The following is a 25720-nucleotide window of genomic DNA, read 5'->3' on the forward strand; positions in this document are numbered from 1 at the left end:
CAGGGACTTGGAGTTGTGAGGGGATGGGACATTTTTGTGAGGTGTAAAGGGAGGAAGTGAGTTGGTATGGGGGCAAGCAATGCCAGCATGGGCAGTAGCCCCTAGTTATTTTATATGGATATACATATGAGTGACATCACACAACTGTATTTCTTATATTCATCAGACCCTGGAGCAGCAAATTTTGATCAGAACCAGTTTTTGGCAAGGATGGTTAATTTGGATGAGGGTACTCAAGCCAAAGTTAAATCTAGGTGGTTTTACTAGAATTTTTCTGGAAACAAAAGGAAAGGAGTTGTTTATGGTCTTCAAGATATGCATACCATTCATATCTCACTGGAAGAAGTTTTATCAGTCAGGTTTACGATCTTAATACAAGCTGGACCTTTTCTGTGATCCACTTCCATGTCAACTGCATCAAGGATTATGTTGAACAATCTGCAAAAAGAATTCCCATATTTTTTGCTCTAGAAGACTCACTTTTCCCCTCCTAAAAAGTAAGGGGAAATGTGTGTGCGTCTTATGGAGTGAATGCAGGCTGCGCAGCTATCCCAGAAGCCAGAACAGCAAGAGGGATTGCTGCTTTCACTGCGCAGCGATCCCTCTTGCTGTTCTGGCTTCTGAGATTCACAATATTTTTTTTCTTGTTTTCCTCCTCCAAAAACTAGGTGCGTCTTGTGGTCTGGTGCGTCTTATAGAGCGAAAAATACGGTACGAAGTGGTTGCCCAATTTTGGTATTGATGAAATGCTGACCACCATCTTCTCCTAAAATAACAGCCATGACCAGCGGTTTTAATAATATTTTTTATCAGTTCATCTCTTTTCCACATCAGCTTCTGTAACTGTCCAATATGTATTTACATAAACGCATCATTTTCTTTGAGAAGTTTTCACTTCGACTGATTCTCCATTTGAAGCAAGACTTCTTTCCGATGTGCTTCAATTTCCTTCAGCAACTCTTCCTTTTCCTTGAAGTAATTCCGGAACCATGCTATATGTTCTACCTTTTCTTGAACACTTAAGTATGGGTTTTTGGAAAGTCCACAGGTTACAAGTTCCATGAAATGGCGAATTGATTCCTCCTTGGGGAAGTCTTCCAAGTATTTATCCAGAAATATATGCTCATAAAATTCCGCATCGTCTTCAAGTCCTAACAAAGTCAACCACAATAACTGTCAGATCACTGCAAAATTAACAGTTAAGCTGTTAGCCAGAAAATGAAAACAGAAGAGATTTAGTGGAATTTATCTTCCATATATACCATCCCCTTCCTTGCCACCATTATTTTGTCCCCGAAAATGTTGAAATTGCAAAATATGTATAAAGTGGGATCCAAACTTAGCCATACTTACAGTAAACTCACTGATCAATGGGACTGAGTCATGACTACCATGAATTCCATTGATTTCAGTGGAGCTACTCCAATCCATTTTATTGAGTCATGTAATTTATTCCAGTCACAGAACTAATTTGCTTCACCAAGAATTAAAGATCCTCTGACCAAGTCATGATATGCCTATGAATTTTGTTTCGTTAAATCAATTTAGCAAAACACCAGAATTAGAAAATGCATCGCTAAATGGCTTAAAAGCTTAAGCTATCCATATTAATTGATATTCCTGAACTTTAAAAAGCCAGCTTGATGTTTAAGTCTTTTAAAATGCAAAACAGCTTTAAAATTCAGTGTAACAACCGACTGGTTAGGGGGATGAAAGGCTTTTAAAGTATTTTGAGGCGAACCACTGCTCCGCTGCATTGCTCCTGGTAATTTAAATTTACTATGCTTCTACCAACTATAATAAGATTATGGCCCCGCTTGTGACTGTATTTATTATTTGATAGGCCAGGCACGTCCAACAGGTAGATTGTGATCAACAGGTAGATTGTGGACATCTGTGGTAGATCACTGGCTCCCCCCAAAGAAGCTCAACAACTTTGGTTCCCCAAAAATAAACTTTTTTCCTTGCAGTCCTAAAAAACAGGGCTTTCCTCCTCCCTAAAAACACTTTGACCTGAACCCCTCCATAAAAGTGCTGTCCTTCCTAAAAAAAGCTCAACAACTTTGACTTTCTCACTGCCAGTTTTTAACTTTGTGAGTAGATCGCAGCCTCTTGGGAGTTGGCCACCCCTGTGATAGGCCATCCCTTGATGTGTGAACTGTGTTCATTTGGAAGTACTGTGTTTTGAGCTTCCTTCAAGGAATGGATAGAAGATATGTACAAACTTGCAACACATGAACCAGTTGCATACAAACATAGACTTGCCATGAAATTTTATGATATTTGGAATTCATTTTCATAAACACTGCATTAGGTTAAGTTTAGGTTAACTACAATAACCATCATGTAATGTTTATACCGTTTTTGTTTTGTTTTTTTACACGGGTGTTATTTTTTTATTCTCTTCTTTTCATGTCTTATTTTGCCTTGTACGCTTATAATTTTATACTTCATATTTTTCCATAAAGATTATAAAAACAAAACAAAACCTAGTATGAAACTTCCAAGAGCAATTCCTCACATCTTTTATAAATTAGTACAGCCTTTCCCATCCTGGTGCCCTCCACATATTTTGAACTACAACTTCCCCAAGCCCTGTGCTGGCTAAAGCTGATGGAGAGTTATAGTCCAAAATTTCTGAAGAAAATGCTGAAGAAAGCAAAACTGGACAAGCCAAGAACTTTTCAAGGCACATACCAGCTTCGTTGTTGATTGGAAATTCCCATAGTTTCCCCTCCTTAGTCCACTGTATCATCTCCTCAAAGCCATTCTGAGGTCCTTGCTGACAGACAGCTTCAATTTCTTTAGCAAGCTCCAGATCCCAAAGTGTTGGTGGTGTCACTGTTGACAAAAGGAAACAAATAAGCCAACAAGCCAACATTTGCCATGCTATTGCCGCTGGCTGGAGATGACAAAAAACAATCAGGATTGCTAACTTTAACAAAACCCAGAAGAGCTGCAGTTTCAAAAGTCTGTAATAGCTGCTTCGTTGTGCTGCTGCAATATAAGCCCATTCAGTGCCAGAATTATGAAAACAAACTAATTCTCAGGTCATAATATTAAAAACAAGGAGTTGCCTTTTCAGCACATGGTTTTTTCTCTTCATTTTCCACACAGAGTTGCCTGTACTTTACTAGCCTCAAGACTGGTTGGATTAACAGAAATCACAATATTTTCAGAATTTGGCATGAAAGGGAATGGGTGTTTGCTTGATATCATTGTTACTATTATATGGAACAGGAGCACAATATCGAAAAAGTTGTCAGTCCCAATGAAAGGTCCCCATTTTCTCTGAATTAGGTCCACGGTATCTAGTTCAACATAAACGTCAAAGGACTTAATTACCTGGAAACAAAATAATGTATCAGGAATTTCATCCTTCTCTCTTCTAAGAAAGTTGGGATACAATTGGGCAGTTCTAGTAATACAGATTTTGTGGATTGTGAATTCCACATGTAAGTAACTGAATGTATTCAAAAGTGTGAAAGAGCTTGAGGGAGGTTGATGAGAGGCCCCCAAGAACCCCCCCCCCCAAATCCCATCTAACTCCAGAAACAAACCTTTACAACAACTTAGGATCAAATATTTGGATTCATAATAAATCATATATTTCTCCCTAATTCAGATTGGAGAAAAAACTAGTATTTAGCACTTCTAGACAAATTTTATACACATTGTGTTAACTGTGTGCAACTAATATAAGAAAAATGGCAGCTTTCTTTGGCACAATGTAGTAAATAGTAAAAAGTCCATTAAGTTCAATGAGCTCTATTTCTATTATGTACAGCCGGGATGGTGAACAACAACTAACTAGTGGCCCAGATTCTGAGCTCCCGCATGTCCTGTGGACCAGGGTTTGATGAGGGTAAGACCGCCCGCCCAACAATCACCTGTCAATCATTATGTCAGGTGACCCAACTTCAAAGGAAAGCGTTGGACGCATGCTCTAAAGGTGCTTTCAATTCTTCCTTTGCAGCCAGGAATGTGCAGTGTGGACTGCAAACTCAGCTTTTTGTACCACATAGATGTGAAGCTTTAGGCTGGCCGCCCAAAACATACCAACGAAATCGCCACAAAGGTTGAGCTGCACACAAAGATTCACACACAATTATTAATTCTCTCCAGCATCAAAATTATTCGTTTTACAGTGAGGCAGCTTTGAGAATCAGATTCCATTAAGAAATTCATCTTTTCTAAGCTACGGAGACATAGCACACAAGCCAATTCTCTAGGACAACACTGTATTGCCACAGGTTGAGTTTTGTTATATTAAATTATCTTGTTTGCTTTTTTGTTCCTACCATTTTTCAACTCACCTGTTTGAAGTGCTTCCTCGGTTTCAGAAGCAGGAGTAAAAATATCAAGTCTTTTCCCTGAAAACAGTCCTTTTCTAGGTAAAAAAATAGGGGGGGAATCTATTAAAATAGCAATAATAGTGTAATAGTGTTCTGCCTAGGGTTCCACTAAGGATAGCACTGTGAATCTGTACTGCACAAACCGAGGTGGGTTTCTAAATATGATGCCAGAATATGCACTTACTGAACAGCCTGTTTATACTACTTTGTGTTCCTGTTCTTAATGAACAAAACAATTTCCTAGCCCTTAAGACTACAAAGATGCACTTGCAAGTATAGAGGCAATGAATGATGAAACTTCAAAAAACCAGAGGGCTTGTTGAATAAGAAGATTCCCAGTGGTTGAGGGCAGGATTCAACGGTCTGCATTGCTCTGTACTCTCCAAAAAAATACAAGTAAAGTTATTTACCAAGACTGCTAATATTTCAAAAGTTGTTTATAAAATTGTTTTTAGGCCAAAACAGTGCTCCACTTCTCAGAGTGAGCCCAGAACTACATAGGAATTTGTTATTATTTATTTTTATTACCTGCCCAGGAGCCAAGGTAACTCACAACAATCCAAAATTCAGCATGAAATAAAGTTAAAGCAAACTAGTCACAGGAATTGGGTGGGTCCCCAAAACACATGTCTCATGTGTCAAAGGCCAAGTATTCATCATATGGTGGAAGGTATATAATGAAGGTGGCAGGTGTACCTCTGTAGGGAGGGAATTCAACAACAGAGGAGCTGCCGCAGAGAATGCTTTCTCCTGGTCAACAACACCTAAACTTCTTAGGGCACAACCGCAGCAGGAATTTTGTTAGCGAAGAATTGGAAAACACAAGAAGTACCAACAGTGGAAGATTGGCAGATGAAGATGATGGACTTTTCGGAGCTAGCCGACCTGATTGGAAGAGTCCGCGACCAGAAGGAGGAGGAGTGCCAGGAAGAATGGACGAAATTTAAAGACTTATTTAGTTAAATATGTTAAAATAACTGAACTGGAAAAGCTTGTAAATATTAGATAGGCTTAGGATTAAAATATGTAAGGATAGGATTTAAGATGTTTAAAGCTAAATTAGAAAGAATGAAAAATGTTAAGTGTTCAAGCTAATTTTTTTGAGAAAATTGATTTTGGAAAACTGTTAAAAGGATATATAATGAAATTCAACCCAGGGGATTTGAGGAAGTCACTTAATAATGTTACCAAGATTCAAACTGGATGTATGTATGTTTGTTTGTTTAAAGTTTTTGGAAAATTAATAAAAACAGTTGGAAATAAATAAATAAACTTCTTAGGGCATTGGAACTCCCAAGAAGGCCCCTTTCTGCTGAACTTAACACCCAAGTGGGGCTGTAGGATAGGTCTTTCAGACTAAATGCTCTGGATGTCATCTGATCTCAAACACAGCACAGTCCCTCCTATTCAGCATCTTTCACTGAATGTACCAACTGGCATTTGAACATCACCGTATAACCCCTTTTGAGTGTAACAAAGATGCTTTCTATCAGGAAGTAGAATATGCCAAGGAAAAGTAGGAGAAGTACCTTCTTATTCTACCAGCAAGTGTTCTTTCATGCATAAAACCTTGTCCATCATCATCAAACCGAATTTGATTGGTTGGGCTAGCAGCATCCCTTGCCGGTGGATTTCTCCCAATCTTCATGTTTGCAACGATGTTGCTGAAATTAAGATCAGTATCTGTTAAGTAACATGCGCAGTACAGCACAGCAATACTCTTTTCACATTATCTACCTTCCTGTGATATTCGGTTACGTTAAAAAAACCCCCCCACATCCTGTATCTCCCACCTGTTTCCCAGTTTAACAAAATAATTCTCAGTTTACAATATAATTAGGTAAAGGTAATTAGGTCCAGTCGTGGCCGACTTTGGGGCTGCGGCGCTCATCTCGTTTTATTGGCCAAGGCAGCCGGCGTACAGCTTCCAGGTCATGTGGCCGGCATGACTAAGCCGCTTCTGGCGAACCAGAGCAGCGCACGGAAACGCCATTTACCTTCCCACCGGAGCAGTACCTATTTATCTACTTGCACTTTGAGGTGCTTTCGAACTGCTAGGTTGGCAGGAGCAGGGACAAAACAACGGGAGCTCACTCCGTCGCGGGGATTCGAACCACCGACCTTCTGATCAGCAAGTCCTAAGCTCTGTGGTTTAACGCACAGTGCCGCCCGCATCCCTACAATATAATTAGCCTGCAGTAGAATGCTTAAGGTTACCATCGACACCCCTGAACCAATCACCCAAAGCAGCAATGTCACGGGGTGCTCCACTCCCTAAAAATCTTACTAGAACTAAAAAATGGATTTCCTCCACATGTCAACTGAGACATATAGCTGTTACAAGGGCATGACTTCTAAAACGTTTGGACTGCTATAGAGAAAGCCTTGCTCTTCCCCCCATGTTATTTTGTTTTCTAACAACAGATCTGCAAAGGTGGAGAAGGAAGAGAGCATTCATGGGAAGAATTCGTTTCCTAGATATGCAGATTGCAGACTTTGAAGGGCATTGTAGGTCAGTAAGAGTGTACAGTATTAGGAAGAATTCAGCATAGGGCTATGACAACCACAAACATTTATGCTTGCCAGACAGAACAATACCCCCTTTCCTGCAACTGTGCCTTGTTCTGGAGATTCTCCCCAAACCCCAGAACCAAGGAGTGGCATAGGGAGGGGGGAGGAGAGGGGGAAAGCCTTATTGGACTAGCAAAAGCCCTTGCTAGCAGAACTTGTTAATTTAATCTTGTACAATGAATTGAGCATGGATGCCAACAGATAATCAGTGCAGCTATGCATGATTTTAGATGAAAGTTTCCTTTTATTCACTGTCATCAACTGTAAAGTCCTTTGGCTATATACAATCAAACTGACTCTCTCGCCAGTGCAGCTACATCAACACAGTTTGGCTATACACATACTTCCCAAGTTGTGAGAAGAATTAAGAGCTTTACATCAGGCAAAACTTCCTACTCGTGAAGGAAGCAGCACACAGAACACTTTGAAACAGCCAATTCTCGAGTATAGAAAGGGATCTAGGCTGTATGTGAAGGCATAGCTAGTCCTAAGCTCTAGTCAACACATTCTCAAGGGTCATAAAAGTAAAACTGCAGGAGTGACAAGCAGGCAGTGCCTCAGGCTTAGGCTCCACCTGGCTGGCTGGTAAGACCTGTAAATTACTTCCCCTCCAGGTGAAGCAGTTCAGGTAGTTCACAGGCCCCTCATCACCCAGTTGTTTCCAGTCAACAACAGCTTGCTGACTGCAATGGCAGCAGAGAAGTGAACCACATTTGCCACTATCACCACCATATCAAAACCTTGCTAAAACACTGGCTCCCAGTACGTTTCCGAGCACAATTCAAAGTGTTGGTGCTGATCTTTAAAGCCCTAAACGGCCTCGGTCCAGTATACCTGAAGGAGCATTTCTACCTCCATCCTTCTGCCCGGACACTGAGGTCCAGCGCCGAGGGCCTTCTGGCGGTTTCCTCGCTGCGAGAAGCCAAATTACAGGCAACCAGGCAGAGGGCCTTCTCGGTAGTGGCACCCACCCTGTGGAACACCCTTCCACCAGATGTCATAGAGAAAAATAACTACAGTACCAAACTTTTAGAAGACATCTAAAGGCAACCCTATTTAGGGAAGCTTTTAATGTTTAATAGGTTATTGTATTTTAGTGTTTTGTTGGAAGCCGCCCAGAGTGGCTGGGGAAACCCAGCCAGATGGACAGGGTATAAATAATAAATTATTATTATTATTATTATTATTATTATTATTATTATTATTATTGCTATGAGCTCTGCGGCACGATCTGTGAGTTTCAGTGCAATATTCTGTTGCTCCTGTTCAAGCCATTTACTTTCTCATCTCACAATGGTAAAATGGGTTTCTGTGTATGGATGTGCTAGAGGAGTGATCGGTGGGGGGGGGGAATAGGAGTGATCGGTGGGGGGGGGGAATAGGAGGCTCTGCACTTCCTTAATTCTTGCACAAAAATATGGGTGGCTGTGTAAAACATCCTACTAGTTCCCTCAGAACACATGTTTTCTCTGGCAGCAGACAGTAGCACACAAATGCAAGGCAGGATCAAGAATGAAGGGGAGATTTAATTGTGATGGCTGACAAAAGTAAGCAGACAAGGACTGAAAAATGCCTCCTTGGTGGTCACTATTTGTAGGCCAAGGTGGTCACAAGGTAGAGAGAAGTGAGTTTGGAGGCAGGCTTTCCTTTGGCGTGTGGTTGCTAAACTACACACTGCATCTCTTCAGTGGGTATTTTGAGGGTAAAGGGGATACCTACTAATTTAAGGGCCAAATCTTCAACAGACAAGGAACAGTTGCCTCTTAACACATTGTTCAGACAACTGCAAGTGAGACTGTAGCAAAAGTGTCAAGATCACAATGATCCAAGGTGGTTTATGATGATCAAGAGCTGTCTAGAACATTGGCCAGCATAAGACAAGTACAGTGGTACCTCGGGTTACAGACGCTTCAGGATACATACGCTTCAGGTTACAGACCCCGCTAACCCAGAAATATTACCTCAGGTTAAGAACTTTGCTTCAGGATGAGAACAGAAATCGTGCTCTGGCGGCGTGGCGGCAGCAGGAGGCCCCATTAGCTAAAGTGGTGCTTCAGGTTAAGAACAGTTTCAGGTTAAGAATGGACCTCCGGAATGAATGAAGTACTTAACCCGAGGTACCACTGTATACAGGATTTAAATAAATACTTGGGCAAAGAGAATGGGTTGAGGCACAATAATTATTTTATCTCTGACACAGTGGCGTAGCGTGGGTTGTCAGCACCCGGGGCAAGGCAAGTAATTTGCACCCCCTAACCCATGGATTTGCGCCCCCTAACCCGTGGATTTGCGCCCCCTAACCCTAACCCCCAGATGTTGCGCCCGGTGCGGCCGGCCCCCCTGCACCCCCCACGCTACGCCACTGCTCTGACAGTAAGCAGATTGCAAACCACCATCACTCTAAACATATACACACAAAAAGACTCTGATTTGAATATATTTGACTTAAAACAAAAATGTTCTTGGAAAATATTTAGAAAGAATACTTCTCCAGAAGTATCAGACTTGAATATCTAGATGGCAGCAAAAGCCAGGATAGCACAGCATGATGTCTGAATGCTTTCCTTACTCAACAACGAAATGAAATTCAATCATTTCATTAGATTCTGACTGTGGAAAAAAACAAGAGTGCTAGACTCTACTCTTGTTGTTGTCATCACTTGTGGTCAGTGTGATGACCAAATCAGAAAAAAAATCACAGTTAAGTTGACCTGGCAAGGATGGTACAGTTTGCTTCCTTCATCATGTGGCTATCCGTGCATCTTTCATGGCAGCCACAGTAACAAGAAGAGCAAACTCCTTTGAAAGAAACTCTTCTTTCCTCCACGCAAAATGTTACTGCCTTGTAACATGTCTCACTTTCTGTGGACAGACTAAACTTCTGAGCTGGAAGTCAACAAGATACATGTTACATGGACAAGACACAGATTTCTTGCTTGCGGGGGGTGGGGTGGGATTCATCAGATCTTTAAATCTGTCAAACTGGATCGTAAAGATCATAAATTTCCTGGAATAATAACTACCACCTTTAATGTGAAGGCTGGGACATTCAGGGTGTCTCCTAAATTCTAGATTTTGTTTGTAATGAAGCTCAACCCTTTGATGTTTTTGTAAAATGATGCCATAATTTCCACTCACTGAGAGAAACCTCATTCCTCCTCAAAATTCTGCACTGTTGTTATTTCCATTTAGCAAACATTCAGTGCTTCCTGTTCTGCAAAACAAACTGATGGATGAAGACTCTGTAAAGCAGCGACACCCACTGGTAATACATGCTACTACAAACGGAGAACAGCTTAGCTATGATTTACTGGCAGAAAGCTCCCTTTCCAAATGGTGTTTTTCGTTTGCTTTTTGTCCCAGCACTTTCCCTGGGAAAACCTGCATTTTACCACTGAAACAGAGCAAATGGCAAACCCTAGTGCCATTTGCTCTGATTCAGCAGTAAAACATGGGTTTTCCTAAGGAAAGTGCAAGCCAGGGACAAAAACCAAACCAAACCGCTCAGACACAGGGCTTTTAAGTGCAGACCTCTGCCTGGAAAGTATAGCACAAAAGGAAGTTCTGAAGGAGCCCATAATTAAGGAGGTACAGCAGTGATCCCCTTATTTATATTTGAAAAGGTAACTGACCCTTATGAAAGAGGGTTGTGCAATAGACCTAACCTATTTGGTACTTAAAATGGGATTGGTGGGTATTAACACAGCCACTGTTTTATTTGATAGGGAACTATAATGGAGAAGTGCCAAAAGATTTTGCTAACAGGCAAATATTTAACTTGGAGAAGAGCAACCAGTAGTGCCCAGTAACAAAACCTTTTTTATGCATCATTCTTATTACTGACAGTTAGGAGGGAAATAAGATAATTTTAATAAAGTATGGGGATGTAATTGAGATAGGAAACACTGCTATTATATCTTCCAAAGGCATAGCTTAAAAATTATGTTAGCCTTTTAGGTGCCACAAGGCACTGTTGTTCTTACTGCTAATATATAGTATCTGAACTGGAGATTAAAGGTAAAGGTAAAGGGACCCCTGACCATTAGGTCCAGTCGCGGACAACTCTGGGGTTGCGGTGCTCATCTCGCTTTATTGGCCGAGGGAGCTGGCGTACAGCTTCCAGGTTATGTGGCCAGCATGACTAAGCCGCTTCTGGTGAACCAGAGCAGCGCAGGGAAACGCCGTTTACCTTCCCGCCGGAGCAGTACCTATTTATCTACTTGCACTTTGATGTGTTTTCAAACTGCTGTTGGCAGGAGCAGGGACCGAGCAACGGGAGCTCACCCCGTCACAGGGATTCGAACCGCCAACCTTTAGAGTAGCAAGCCCTAGGCTCTGGAGATTAGGCACTATTAAAGGGATTATATCAAACTGGAAAAATAGAAATGGAATGAAATTTCATAGCACAAGTGTGGTCCCCATGAGTATGGAAATAACATGGAGTCAGGAGGAAAGAGATCTTGTAGGAGTTGCTTATAACTAAGGGCTGTAAATCACGATTGTGATATGGCAGTTCACAAACATCATGCTTGCGACAGTTTCTCTTAAGACAGGAAGCAGCCATGGTTTTGAAACACTGACAAAGCTACTTCATAAATTTGTGTTTAAATGTTGCTTCTCTTGAACAGATAAAACAAAAAATAAGATGTTTATTGTGTATTCAAAGCATTAGGGACAAAGGTGGTGGTGTAGTCTAAAACCACCGAGCCTCTTGGGCTTGCCGATTGTAAGGTAAGCAGTTCAAATTTGTGTGATGGAATGAGCTCTTGTTGCTTTGTCCCAGCTCCTGCCAACTTAGCAGTTCGAAAGCATACCAGCGCAAGTAAATAAATAGGAACTGCTGCGGCGGGAAGGTAAACAGCATTTTTGTGCACTCTGGCACTCATCATGGTATACCGTTGTGCCAGAAACGATTCAGTCATGCTGGCCACATGACCCAGAAAAGCTGTCAGTGGACAAACCGACTCCCTCGGCCTGAAAGTGGAGATGAGCGCCACACCCCATAGTCAAATTTGACTGGATTTAACCACCCAGGGGTCCTTTACCTTAACCTATTCAAAGCATCATAATAAAACCAAAATTTCTATATATAAAGCCACTTCTAGTCCTTCATCTCCAAAAGCAGGGTGCACATTTTAAAGCAAAGCAAAGCAAATATCAGCAACCTCCTTCACTTTGTTTTTTGACCAACAGTGTGACAAATATCACAATATACTATTGGGAACAGCATGTAGTTTGCAAACCTTATGTCAGTTACTTCTTCGCTTTTACGTGCATCAGTGACTTCCTTCTGCTTTTTCAGTAGTTGAACCAATTCTGAAACTGTCCTTTTCCTGTCAAAAGGGAGGGACGATGCAACAGCAGAGGCTGCTGCCACCAGCTCTGGATTGAGTGTTTCACTGCTGGAATAACAACAACAACAACAACTATTATTCATTCATTCATTCATTCATTCATTCCCCACCCATCTGGGCAGCTCCCAACAGATTAAAAACAGAATAAAACATCAAATATTAAAAACTTCCTTAAACAGACATCCTTCAGATGTCTTCTAAAAGTCAGATAGTTGTTTATTTCCTTGACATCTGATGGGAGGGCGTTCCACCGAGAAGGCCCTCTGTCTGGTTCCCTGTAACCTCACATCTCGTAGTGAGGGAACCGCCAGAAGGCCCTCAGAGCTGGACCTCAGTGTCCGAGCTGAACGATGGGGGTGGAGACGCTTCTTCAGGTATACTGGGCCGAAACAGATTAAAAGAACAGGTGCTATTTTTTCTTTGCTCATTGTTTCCCACATTGTATTCCTATGAAAATAGACACAGTTAGACAAGCGACTGTGTAATTACTACATGTTTTCTAATACCGCCTATTTTTATACAGCTAATAAAGTAGAAGAAAGCATGTTTTGTGGACTCAAATTTGTAACTATCTGCATGGAAATATCAACATGATCCCCCTAGGCCAGGAGTAGGGAACCTGCAACCTTCCAGATATTGTTGGATTGCAACACCTAGCATCCCTGACTATTGGCTATGCTGCCTGGGGTTGATGGATGTTGAGAATCCAACAACAGAAGAGCTTAACTGGGATAGCTCCTTTCTGCACTGCTGAGGTAATGTGGGAGAAGCCCACTCTCTTAGCTTTTTCACACACCAGCATTGCCAATATCTAGGAGGATAGTAAGCCGGTAAGATACAATCTAAAACAAATCCCTTATGAATACACAGTGGAAGTGAGGAACAGGTTTAAGGATTTAGATTTGCTGGACAAAGTGCCTGAAGAACTATGGATGGAGGCTTGTAACATTATACAGGAGGCAGCAACGAAAACCATCCCAATGAAAAGGAAATGCAAGAAAGCAAAGTGGCTGTCCAACGAGGCCTTACAAATAGCGGGGGAGAGAATGCAAGGAAAATGCGAGGGAGAAAGTGAAAGATACAGGAAATCGAATGCAGATTTCCAAAAAATAGCAAGGAGAGAAAAGAAGGCCTTCTTAAACGAGCAATGCAAAGAAATAGAGGAAAACAACAGAATGGGAAGAACCAGAGATCTGTTCAAGAAAACTGGAGATATGAAAGGAACATTTCGTACAAAGATTACCATAATAAAGGACAAAAGTGGTAAGGACCTAACAGAAGCAGAATACATCAAGAAGACGAAGAGTCAGACATGACTAAGTGACTAAACAACAACAAAGGAGGATAGCTCATAATGTATTATCTAGGACTAATAAAGAAACAACTTTCTACAGAAAAACCAAAAAAGGGGGCATAAATGGAGGTCCCTCCTCCCAGCCTTTTACAAAAGTAGTTACTCTGTCTGAAAGGGACAGAACTCATGTCTACTGATGCCCTTTTATCAAGCATTCCATATTTTTCTCTGGGAGTTGATAACATTCTTAGCTACACCTCCCAATGAATGTACTTTCCAAAATCCATGATACTTATGGACAAAGAGAATGAGACACGCATATCCAGAGATTTACCTCTTAGCTTTGTCTTCTGTAGCTTTCTGGAACATGCTACTTGTACTCTCCATATTTTCTGGCAAGTTCGTTGTTTGATCCTTAATCTTCTGGGCTTTCAACATCTGGAACTTCTTCTTTGTACTGATTTCTACTTTCATTTCACTAATGATATTTAGCAAATTCTTCTTTGTGGTTGCTTGCTGTTTCTTCTCCTGGTTTGGTGAAGTCTCTGTATCTTTGATATTGACTGGAGGAGTAGGGTCATCTTCTTTGGTACACAAAACAGGGCTGGTGCCTAAGTACTTGTGTGTCTTACTAAAAATGATATGGAAAGTGGGGGGTTATTATTATTACTCATTTCTATACCACTTTATATTTTTAATCTGAAAGGGTTTACAACCTTAATTAAAATATCAAATAAAACAACACGGAATAAAACATTACTGAAGAAAGTCAAATATAAAGCAACACAATTAACACGAAATTAAAATATTTTATCTTGAATATTTCAAAATAAATCATTACAAAGCGGGTCAACAGCAGAACACACATTTAAAACAGCATAATTAACAGGCAAATAAAATATTGGCCACTCAGAAATTCTGTTGTACAATCTAATTCCCATGGCAAATGAAGACATGGTAGCACCACGTACAACAAGACTGCAGTGCTTGAGGCCCAGATTCAACCAATCCAACACATTAGTAGTGGAAGGCAGTGCAAGACCTTCTCCACTAGTAGTAGAAGAGGAGTTTGGATTTGATATCCCGCATTATTACTACCTGAAGGAGTACTGGACAGCGTTTCCCAAACTTGGATCTCCAGCCTGGACTACAAATCCCACGATCACTATCTGGCAGTACCAGGGATGATGGGAACTGTAGTCCAAAGCAGATGGAGACCCGAGTTTGGGAAACACTGCCCTTGTACAACAACATCATCATCATCATCATCATTATTATTATTATTATTATTATTATTATTGGGACGTGGGTGGTGCTGTGGGTTAAACCACAGAGCCTAGGACTTGCCGATCAGAAGGTCGGTGGTTCAAATCCCCGCGACAGGGTGAGCTCCCATTGCTCTGTTCCTGCTCCTGCCAACCTAGCATTTCGAAAGCACGTCAAAGTGCAAGTAGATAGATAGGTACCGCTCCAGCGGGAAGGTAAACGGCGTTTCCGTGCGCTGCTCTGGTTCGCCAGAAGCGGCTTAGTCATGCTGGCCACATGACCCGGAAGCTGTACGCCGGCACCCCTGGCCAGTAAAGGGAGATGCACGCTGCAACCCCAGAGTCGGTCACGACTGGACCTAATGGTCAGGAGTCCCTTTACCTAACTCTCTGAAGACCACCACACATTTTACAGTGGTGGGCATGTTTGCTGCATTTCCCTCACCAAAAGTATGAAGCTGGGGGAGACATGTATCTGAATGCTTGTACAGTGGTACCTCAGGTTAAGTACTTAATTCGTTCCGGCGGTCCGTTCTCAACCTGAAACTGTTCTTAATCCGAAGCACCACTTTAGCTAATGGGGCCTCCTGCAGCTGACGCGATCCCAGAGCACGATTTCTGTTCTCATCCCAAAGCAAAGTTCTTAACCCGAGGTACTATTTCTGGGTTAGCGGAGTCTGTAACCTGAAGCGTATGAAACCTGAAGTGTATGTAACCCGAGGCACCACTGTAGTAGTGGAAGGCAGTGCAAGACCTTCTCCACTAGTAGTAGTAGAAGAAGAGTTTGGATTTGATATCCTGCTTTATCACTACCTGAAGGAGTACAGTGGCGTAGCGTGGGGGGTGCAGGGGGGGCTGGCCGCACCGGGCGCAACATCTGGGGGTTAGGGTTAGGGGGCGCAAATCCACGGGTTAGGGGGTGCAAATCCATGGGTTAGGGGGCACAAATCCACGGGTTAGGGGGTGCAAATCCATGGGTTAGGGGGCGCAAATCCATGGGTTAGGGGGCGCAAATCCATGGGTTAGGGGGTGCAAATCCACGGGTTAGGGGGTGCAAATCCACGGGTTAGGGGGCGCAAATCCATGGGTTAGGGGCTGCAAATCCATGGGTTAGGGGGTGCAAATCCACGGGTTAGGGGGTGCAAATCCATGGGTTAGGGGGCGCAAATCCATGGGTTAGGGGGTGCAAATCCACGGGTTAGGGGGTGCAAATCCATGGGTTAGGGGGTGCAAATCCATGGGTTAGGGGGTGCAAATCCATGGGTTAGGGGGTGCAAATCCATGGGTTAGGGGGTGCAAATCCATGGGTTAGGGGGTGCAAATTACTTGCCTTGCCCCAGGTGCTGACAACCCACGCTACGCCACTGAAGGAGTACTGGACAACGTTTCCCAAACTTGGATCTCCAGCTGTTGCTGGACTACAAATCCCACAATCACTATCTGGCAGTACCAGGGATGATGGGAACTGTAGTCCAAAGCAGATGGAGAACCGAGTTTGGGAAACGCTGCCCTTGTACAACAACAACAACAACAACAACACCCCCCCCCCGCCCATCAGGCTGGGTTTCCCCACTCTGGGCGGCTTCCAGCAAAATATTAAAATACAATATTAAAAGCTTCCCTAAACAGGGCTTTCCTCCCTCCTCCAATTTCTGTGCGCCGCCCCCCCCCCTCCCCGAGGGTCAGGAGACCCCGCACATATCCTGAGGGAGAAATTTGGGTGTCCTTGGCAGAGGAGCGCGGCGTCTCAGCCTCCCCAGGCGGGGAGTCGCCTTCCCACCCTCCGCAGCCGTACCTGCCCCAAGGCACGGCCCTCTGCAGCCCCGCTCCCGGGCGAAGGCCAGCACAGAAGCCCCCGGGAAGGAGGACGCTCCTCCGCCACATTGTTCCCCACAGCAACGAGCTCGTCGACGGAGCAGCCCGCTCCCCCCCACTTCCGGTCAGCTCCCGTTAACCGTCCCGCATTCTAAGGCACTTCCGGTGTAAAGCGTCGCCACGCTCTCATCCGTCCGGCCAGAACGCGCAAGCGCGGGTGTTTGGTTCCGTCGCTTAAATGAGCACCCCGCTGACTCCGCCGCCCGAGGGGAGTTTTGGGCAGGGTTGTTTTTCGTTTCCCGAAATGGGCAAAAGTGGACGTTTCGGCTGGTACGCCTTTCCAAGGAATCTTTACAGTGCAAGACTTCAGGGAGTTGGCATCACAAGGAACCGACTTGCAAATCATGCCCTAAAGAAGACCTAGAGCCAAGCGTCCTATAAATCCGTATTTGGCTATTTCTTCCTCCCGTCCTTATGGGCATTTTGTAAATAGGATGCTTTATGGATTCAGCACGCTTCCCCCTGGCGGCTAGGGGCGTACATTTAGGTAAGTCGACCCAGTTTCTCGTTGCAGGTCATAGGAGCAGAGGATTGTAGAGCTGGAAGGGACCTCGAGGGCATAGCTGTCAATTTGAAAATAAGGGACCAGCAGCCTCGAAAATAAGGGATCAGCAGCCAAAATAAGGGATTTTGCGAGCACAGGTATGTTCAACTTCTGAGCCCCTCCAAGACAAAGGCAGAAAGCCCAGCCAGCAGCCAAGCGAAGCCTCAAGCGGTGGTTCCCACAGCACAGCAACCCGACAAAGGGGATGCAGCAAGGAAAACCACCGTCACCTCTTCGCTGGGAAGCGCTGAGCAAAGGCGAGTCCCCAGGCAACGTGGCCGATTTGATTGGCACAAGGCATGCAAGCTCCACCCCCCAGTCATTCTTAGACTCCTTATTGGGTGAGCAACGCAGCCAAGCAACACAGTTGGAGCCTCCCTCCTCCCTGGCCAGCAGGGAGGGAGGGAGAGGAGCTGCTTCTTTTGAAACCCGGGAAATTTAAGGGACATCATCAATAAGGGACAGCCAGCGGTGTAGCGTGGGTTGTCAGCACCCGGGGCAAGGCAAGTAATTTGTGCCCCCTAACCCGGGGCAAGGCAAGTAATCTGCACCCCCTAACCCGGGGCAAGGCAAGTAATTTGCGCCCCTAACCTGCCGTCGCTGCCAGCTTCTTCTTGCTGCTGCCTGGGCTGGTCGGATGTGGTTCTCTCCCGCACTCAGCGCTGCGCTGGGCGGCCGCTGCACTGTCCCTCCCCCAGATAGTCCCTCCCTCACTCTCTCTCCGCTCCGCACAGTGGGCATTTCAGGGGACACTACATCTTTAAAGCACATCCAAAGCACATTCTCCACCACCAAAGAATTCTGGGCACTGTAGTTTAGCCCTCACAGAATTACAATTTGCAGTAACTCTTAAAAAACTACAGTGCACAGAATTGGGGGGGGGGGAGGAAACTGTGTTTGCAATGTGCTTTAAAGGCATGCTTTAGTATAAACACGGAAGACCTGCACAAAGCCGCTGCTGCTACCGTCAGTTTTCCTCGAGTTGCAGCGAGCGCAGGTGCCGTGAGTGTGCGTCGCTTTTTCCCAGCTGGGTCTGTTCAGTGCACCTGCGCGAGGCCCTGGGTATCCCCTCTTCCTCAAGTGAGCTGCTGCTGCTGCTGCTTTTCTCACCGAGCGCTGAGGTGAAGGCGGCGGCGGCGAGAGCGGCGCCTCTAGCCGTGCTTTTAAGGGAGCTCGAAGTGGTGTATGTGGTTCTTTCCTCCCACCTCCCTATTCTATCTGCACAGCAACTATATGACATAGGTCAGCCTGTGTTAAGTTGTGGGTGAACATATCAGACGACACAGCGATTCTTCAAACAGCTCTTGTTTATTCACAGGCCAGAACAGAACTGAACTGAAGGGTTCAGCCAGCCTGCTTATATAGAGCTCCGCTACAATGCAACAGTAACCACTTTCTGTAACTATCCAATCACTGATTGTCACTGTCAATCCCTTATTTGCATATGTGGACTTGAGTGAAAACTATCTACAGTATCCTCCTGCTGGCCCAGGGTGAGAACTTCAGTACACAACAGGCTGAGAGGCAGTGACTGGGTCCCCCAGGTCGCAGCCAGTGAGCTTAATAGCTGAGTGGAGAATTTGCAGCTCTGAAGTTGCCCCATCCCACTTGGAGACACACACCCTCCTTTGAACTGGCTTACACTTCCATCCTGTGAAGTGCTCAGATCCTGGCATGCTAGTTTTCACAGCCATGGCAACGGAAGAGAAGCCAGATTCAGAATCAACCAAAACACAATCAACATCCTCCTCTTCAACCAATCAGGGCAAGCCTGCCCCTGTAAAACCAAACTATGACCTGAAATTCACGCTGGCAGGACACACAAAAGCTGTCTCATCAGTGAAATTCAGTCCCAATGGGGAGTGGCTGGCCAGTTCTTCGGCTGATACGCTTATAAAAATCTGGGGCGCCTATGATGGCAAATTTGAGAAAACCATATCTGGCCACAAGCTGGAAATCTCTGATGTTGCTTGGTCATCTGATTCGAACCTCCTTGTATCTGCCTCAGATGACAAAACTCTCAAAATTTGGGATGTGAGCTCGGGAAAATGTTTGAAAACCCTGCAGGGGCACAGCAACTATGCCTTCTGCTGCAATTTCAACCCACAGTCCAACCTCGTTGTCTCAGGATCCTTTGATGAGAGTGTGAGGATATGGGAAGTCAAAACCGGGAAGTGCCTAAAAACCTTGCTAGCCCATTCTGACCCAGTTTCAGCAGTGCATTTTAACCGTGATGGCTCCCTGATAGTGTCCAGCAGCTATGATGGCCTCTGCCAAATCTGGGATACAGCATCAGGACAGTGTTTGAAAACACTGGTTGATGATAACAACCCCCCTGTGTCTTTTGTGAAGTTCTCTCCCAATGGGAAATATATTTTAGCGGCAACGTTGGACAACACTCTTAAGGTTTGGGACTACAGCAAAGGAAAGTGCCTAAAGACCTACACAGGCCACAAGACCGAGAAGTACTGCATCTTTGCCAGCTTCTCCGTTACTGGTGGAAAGTGGATCGTGTCTGGTTCAGAGGACAATCTGGTTTACATCTGGAACCTCCAAACAAAAGAGATTGTACAGAAGCTGCAAGGGCATACAGATGTTGTGATCTCTACAGCTTGCCATCCAACGGAGAACATCATTGCCTCAGCAGCTCTAGAAAACGACAAAACAATTAAACTTTGGAAGAGTGACTGTTAAAATGCTTTCAGCATCACTTCAGAGACTGCTGGGGGGTGTCTGTGTCTGTGTTTTTTGAAGACCCATTTGCCAGGAAACAAAGCAACCTTAAAGAAGGTGATATCTTCTAGTTTTGGCCCAAATAACTTCTCTCTTCGGCTTGTCTCCAAACTGGGCAAATATAGTTTTTTTTGTGGGGGGAGGATAATAAAAAGGTTCTGTTTTCTTTGATGAATTGGTGGCTTTTCCTACTGGGAAGCCATTAACTATTCTCTCCTTGGGGAATAAGATGGCATTCTCATTCCTTGGAGGGAACTCTGTCTCCTAACAGCAACCACCGCCAAGTCAAAAACTTAGAAAGAATCTGGATATGTTAACATTTTTTAAGAAAAAGAAAAACAATCCAGGCAGGTAGGCCATAGTACATAAAACTTTAAATAGAAGAGCCATGGTGGCTCATTACTAAACACAATTTTTTTAACGTGACCAAACAAGTGTTCTTTTGCCTTGCGCCTCTTCTCATTTCCCACCCATCCAAGTTTCCAGAACCTGTGATTAAATCACCCTTTCTTTGTCCTTCTATGTAATGCACCCTGTTCTTTATGCTCTCCGGTAGAGGATACTTGACAGTAAAAGTCTTTTCACGCTTTTCACCCCACCCTCACCCCCAAATTATCTGTTCAACCTCTGTCCTGCAAAGTCCTTGCTTGTGACTTTTTACTTAAAAAATATAGTCTGGCAAATTTCACAAACTCTGTACGGTTATTTCAATGTAAAAAAACAACAACAAAAACACTTATTTTATCTTAGAAACCTCATTGTATGAACTTGTATTTGCTAATGGTATGGCTTTATTCTATCCCCCCCCCCTTCCACATTGGTATATCCCTTTTCTATTCTTTCTTCCCTTTTCTCTGCGCTTATCAATATTTTACCATATGTACAATACAAAAGTGGGATTCTTTTGTGAGGAAAATAAAAGAAAGAAAAGAAAACCTGCATAAAAAGATTCGTGGGTTTTTTTGAGGCAGGTAGGGAAGGATTTCAGGGACATGGGTAGCGCTGTGGGTTAAACCACAGGTCCTAGGACTTGCTGATCAGAAGGTCGGCAGTTTGAATCCCCACCACGGGGTGAGCTCCCATTGCTCAGTCCCTGCTCCTGCCAACCTAGCAGTTCGAAAGGACGTCAAAGTGCAAGTAGATAAATAGGTACCGCTCCGGCGGGAAGGTAAACAGCATTTCTGTGCGCTACTCTGGTTCGTCAGAAGCAGCTTAGTCATGCTGGCCCCATGACCCGGAAGCTGCACGCCGGCTCCCTCGGCCAATAAAGCGAGATGAGCGCCACAACCCCAGAGTCGGTCACGACTGGACCTAATGGTCAGGGGTCCCTTTACCTTTACCTTAGGGAAGGATTATTTGTATATCCTCATCATGGTGAAAAATGCAACACCCCTCCTTTCTGCCTGTCACTGCTTCTTCCAGTTTGCATCAAACCAAAGAAATATCCCAACCGAAGGCAATTTTTGACACCTGGAGGCTGCACAAAAATAACCAGATATGAGGAGGAAAAGTGATAAAGGTCCACTTTGTAGAGTTGACCAGCACACTTGTGGGAATGAGGGCCAGGGAACAAAGAAGCCTGGCCAAAATTCGGTAAAGCACAAAATTAAGCACAGGTGTGGAGGGATTATAAACCTAGGAGCCAGCCTTCAAGAAAGCATAGTAACAACAGGCCAAGTTTTTCTATGGGTCACTTTCCTTTTAAAAGAGTTGCCAGAGATACAAATAATTAATAATGTTTCTTTTAGTGGCAGTATAAGCTAGGAGAACTGTCCTAAACACCAACCAAATCTGACTAGTGCACTGTGGGCATAGTCCTATAAAAGTTTAGCAGCTTAGAGGTAACTGCATGGATTTTTAGGACGAATGCTGTGACTACTCTTGTCCTATTCCTTGAGGATGGATTTTTTATTTTATTTTACTGTTTTCATTGTTCTATTTTCTGGAAAGCAATAAAAGATCACTTAAAAGTCAGATCAAGTGTATTTTAATGTTTCTCCTGAAGGACAAAAGCCTAGTCTTGTTGAATCATTATGAACTAGATTAGTACTCTGAAAACATTAAATTTTCTGTGAAGATCTTCACAAACAGAACCAGCTTTAAAGGTAAAGGGACCTCTGACCATTAGGTCCAGTCGTGGCCGACTCTGGGGTTGTTGCGCTCATCTCGCTTTACTGGCCGAGGGAGCCGGCGTACAGCTGGTCATGTGGCCAGAATGAATAAGCCGCTTCTGGCGAACCAGAGCAGTGCACGGAAACGCCGTTTACCTTCCCGCCGGAGTGGTACCTGTTTATCTACTTGCACTTTGACGTGCTTTTGAACTACTAGGTTGGCAGGAGCAGGGACCAAGCAACGGGAGCTCACCCCGTCGCGGGGATTCGAACCGCCAACCTTCTGATCGGCAAGTCCTAGGCTCTGTGGTTTAACCCACATAGTGTCTGTTAAATGCCTAAGGTTTCGAGGGTGGGTTCACATGCATACTAGTGCAAGTAGTTAAATAGATACCACTGCGGCGGGAAGGCAAATGGCATTTTCTGTGCACTCTGGATTCCATCACAGTCCTCCGTGCACCAGAAGCGGTATAGTCCTGCTGGCCACATAACCCGGAAAGCTGTCTGTGGACAAACACCAGCTCCCTCAGCCTGAAAGCGAGATGAATGCTGCAACTCCATAGTTGCCTTTGACTGGACTTAACCATCCAGGGGTCCTTTACCTTTCCCTCGCATGCTACAGTTAGAAAGTCAAACTGTTATGTATTCTGTTTCATTTTCAGTTCAGGTTCTTTAACATTTCCTCACCTCTCCAGTTTGGTCACAAGAGGGCAACTTAATTTTAAAATGCATGGTGTGGTGACTGTTTTCAACCCCTTTGAAACTGGTCCAGATACATTGCACAAGCTGTTGCACTTGTAATGCAGTTCCTATAAACACAGCAATAAATAGTGAAGGGAAAATGTTTATTTTTAAGCACGGAGTGAAAGAGCTGCACAACATACGGTACTTCTAGTACAATAGCAGTACAGTAGTTGTAACAAAGGCAGTGTAAGAACAATTAGAAAGGACACTTTTATTAGTTATATGCTTACATGGCAAACACTGCATTCTTTACTTATGCCACTTATTTTGTATTTGTATGCAAGATATGGTAAAACTCTGATGGGAATTAAAATAGATTAATAGCAAAATGAAAAGGAGGGCTGTGCAAGAAGCTACTCTTACGGGCACACTTTTCTTCTTTCCTGGGGGAAGGTTTTGATAGCTGAGACCTTTGACGGATTGAAAGAACAAAAAACCTATTATGAAATGATGCATAATGAAATGGAAAAAAAGAGTCCTTTCTGTTGGGGATAATTCAGACTGAAATTCCCATGTGTCAAGAAAGGTTATTTATATATGCCACTACTGCGGCCCGTGTTGTCAGCCCCAAAATGGAAAATGAGCAAGGTCGCCACTAAAGAATGGCAACTTAAATTGACAGAATATGTGCAGCTCGCAGACTTAATATATAGAATAAGAAAACAAGAAGAACATATGTTCTTCAAATGTCAAAGAGAAAAATAACTACCAAACTTTTAGAAGACATTTGAAGGCAGCCCTGTTTAGGGAAGCATTTAATGTTTAATAGGTTATTGTATTTTAGTGTTTTGTTGGAAGCCGCCCAGGGTGGCAGGGGAAGCCCAGCCAGATGGGCAGGCTATAAATAATAAATTATTATTATAATGATTGGAAAACCTTTATTGAATATATGGGAAATAACAGTGTACAGCTGAAAACGCTGGCAGCATTAAGATAAATTCAACAGTGTAATTAAGTTATATTGGATGTAATGTAATATTTAATGCTGTACTGTTTTTAACACTTGATTGGGAGCCACCTAGAGTGGCTGGGGAAACTCAGCCAAATGGGCAGGGTATAAATAATAAATAATAATAATAATAATAATAATAATAATAATAATGGAATACTGAATGGTATAGTTTTTGTAAAATACAGTGGTACCTTGGGTTACATACGCTTCAGGTTACAGACTCTGCTAACCCAGAAATAGTGCTTCAGGTTAAGAACTTTGCTTCAGGATGAGAACAGAAATCAGGCTCTGGCGGCGCGGCAGCAGCAGGAGACCCCATTAGCTAAAGTGGTGCTTCAGGTTAAGAACAGTTTCAGGTTAAGAGCGGACCTCCGGAACGAATTAAGTACTTAACCCGAGGTACCACTGTATGCAGGGATTTATGATATGTAAAATGAACCATGGAAAGTGAAGAAGGGAAGTCACTGAGATCTTAAGGATGTAAAAATGAGTACTTTAAATCAGTGTTCCCCAACCTTGGGCCTCCAGCTGTTTTTGGACTACAATTCCCATCATCCTTGACCACTGGTCTTGCTAGCGAGGGATGATGGGAGTTGTAGTCCAAAAACAGCTAGATGCCCAAGGTTGGGGAACACTGCTTTAAATTGTAAATGAGAAAATTTAAATATATACAAATATACACGTGTGTACACACACACACACACAGTGTGGAGAGGTTATGGGGGGGCATCACTTGGAGGTGATACGGAAGGAAAGGGGGGGCACCTTTCCTCACCTCCTCCTCTTTGAAAGGGGGCCCAAGGCGATGACCTCGACGGCGCCCAGCTCCTGAAACCTCACACTGCTGCACAAGCACCACACTATACCCCTTAACTTTATAAAATTATATTCTTCCCTCCTATACACGGGCGAAATAAGCCCTTTCTTCTTAAGCCTAACTCTCGCCCTATTTCTAATACGAGTAGACCGTTTCGTACTGTTTTCTCCATTGACTAAAATATACACTTGACCGGCAAGAGGCCGAAAACTTCAGAAAATAATATAAAATCAGCCAAAGCTCCGATCTTCTCCATTTTAACGTCATTCTACTCGATTCCCTCCGGACTCCATGATGCTACCCTCAGCGCCATAATCCTCGAACCGACAGGTCATGTACACAGGAAAACCTTAATCCTGTCAGATGGTCCAGTCAAGCCCTTCCTCCGGGCAATGCTAGGTGACGGGCGATGCATATCTGTGCCATTGTCTTGCCATCACCTGTACTCAGGAAACGTTTATGCATATCTCTTTACTCTGTGCAACCCCTACCTTACTGAAGTGCTGATCTATGCAACCCCTACCTTACTGAAGGGACGCAGGTGGTGCTGTGGGTTAAAGCCTCAGCGCCTAGGGCTTGCCGATCGAAAGGTCGGCGGTTCGAATCCCTGCGGCGGGGTGTGCTCCCGCTGCTCGGTCCCAGCGCCTGCCAACCTAGCAGTTCGAAAGCACCTCCGGGTGCAAGTAGATAAATAGGGACCGCTTACCAGCGGGAAGGTAAACGGCGTTTCCGTGTGCGGCTCTGGCTCGCCAGAGCAGCGATGTCACGCTGGCCACGTGACCCGGAAGTGTCTCCGGACAGCGCTGGCCCCTGGCCTCTTAAGTGAGATGGGCGCACAACCCCAGAGTCTGTCAAGACTGGCCCGTACGGGCAGGGGTACCTTTACCTTTACCTTACTGAAGTGCTGATCTGCGCGACCCCTACCTTACTGAAGTGCTGATCTATGCAACCCCTACCTTACTGAAGTGCTGATCTGCGCGACCCCTACCTTACTGAAGTGCTGATCTGTGTAAACCCCCACCCACCTTCCTGAAGTGCTGATCTGTGTAATCCCACCTCTTGTGATGTATTTGTGACGTTTTCTGCACTGTCTTCTGGGACTTGG

At 44.1% G+C, this 25720-nt stretch overlaps 1 protein-coding gene and 1 pseudogene across 3 annotated transcripts; one reads left to right on the forward strand and one right to left on the reverse strand.

The window, feature by feature from the left end:
- Positions 1–791: 791 nt before the first annotated feature.
- Positions 792–16791, reverse strand: MRPS31 (mitochondrial ribosomal protein S31). 2 transcript variants are annotated; one of them, XM_079970019.1, is made up of 7 exons: positions 16635–16791; positions 13909–14205; positions 12170–12325; positions 5885–6019; positions 4317–4390; positions 2698–2841; positions 792–1151 (listed from the first exon to the last, which is right to left on the reverse strand). In XM_079970019.1, the coding sequence occupies exons 1-7, from the start codon at positions 16721–16723 to the stop codon at positions 892–894; spliced, it is 1155 nt and encodes a 384-aa protein (XP_079826145.1). In that variant the 5' UTR covers positions 16724–16791; the 3' UTR covers positions 792–891. The 2 variants fall into 2 exon arrangements, with proteins under 2 accessions (XP_079826145.1, XP_079826144.1); XM_079970018.1 differs by having other exon boundaries at positions 12170–12328; positions 16635–16790.
- Positions 16792–17061: 270 nt separating this feature from the next.
- Positions 17062–21965, forward strand: LOC307212570 (WD repeat-containing protein 5 pseudogene; annotated as a pseudogene). The gene is made up of 2 exons (XR_013843987.1): positions 17062–17201; positions 18577–21965. The product of XR_013843987.1 is annotated as a WD repeat-containing protein 5 pseudogene (transcript).
- Positions 21966–25720: the final 3755 nt, after the last annotated feature.

Source organism: Podarcis cretensis, assembly GCF_951804945.1.
Source record: "Podarcis cretensis genome assembly, chromosome: 3".
NCBI lineage: Eukaryota > Metazoa > Chordata > Lepidosauria > Squamata > Lacertidae > Podarcis > Podarcis cretensis.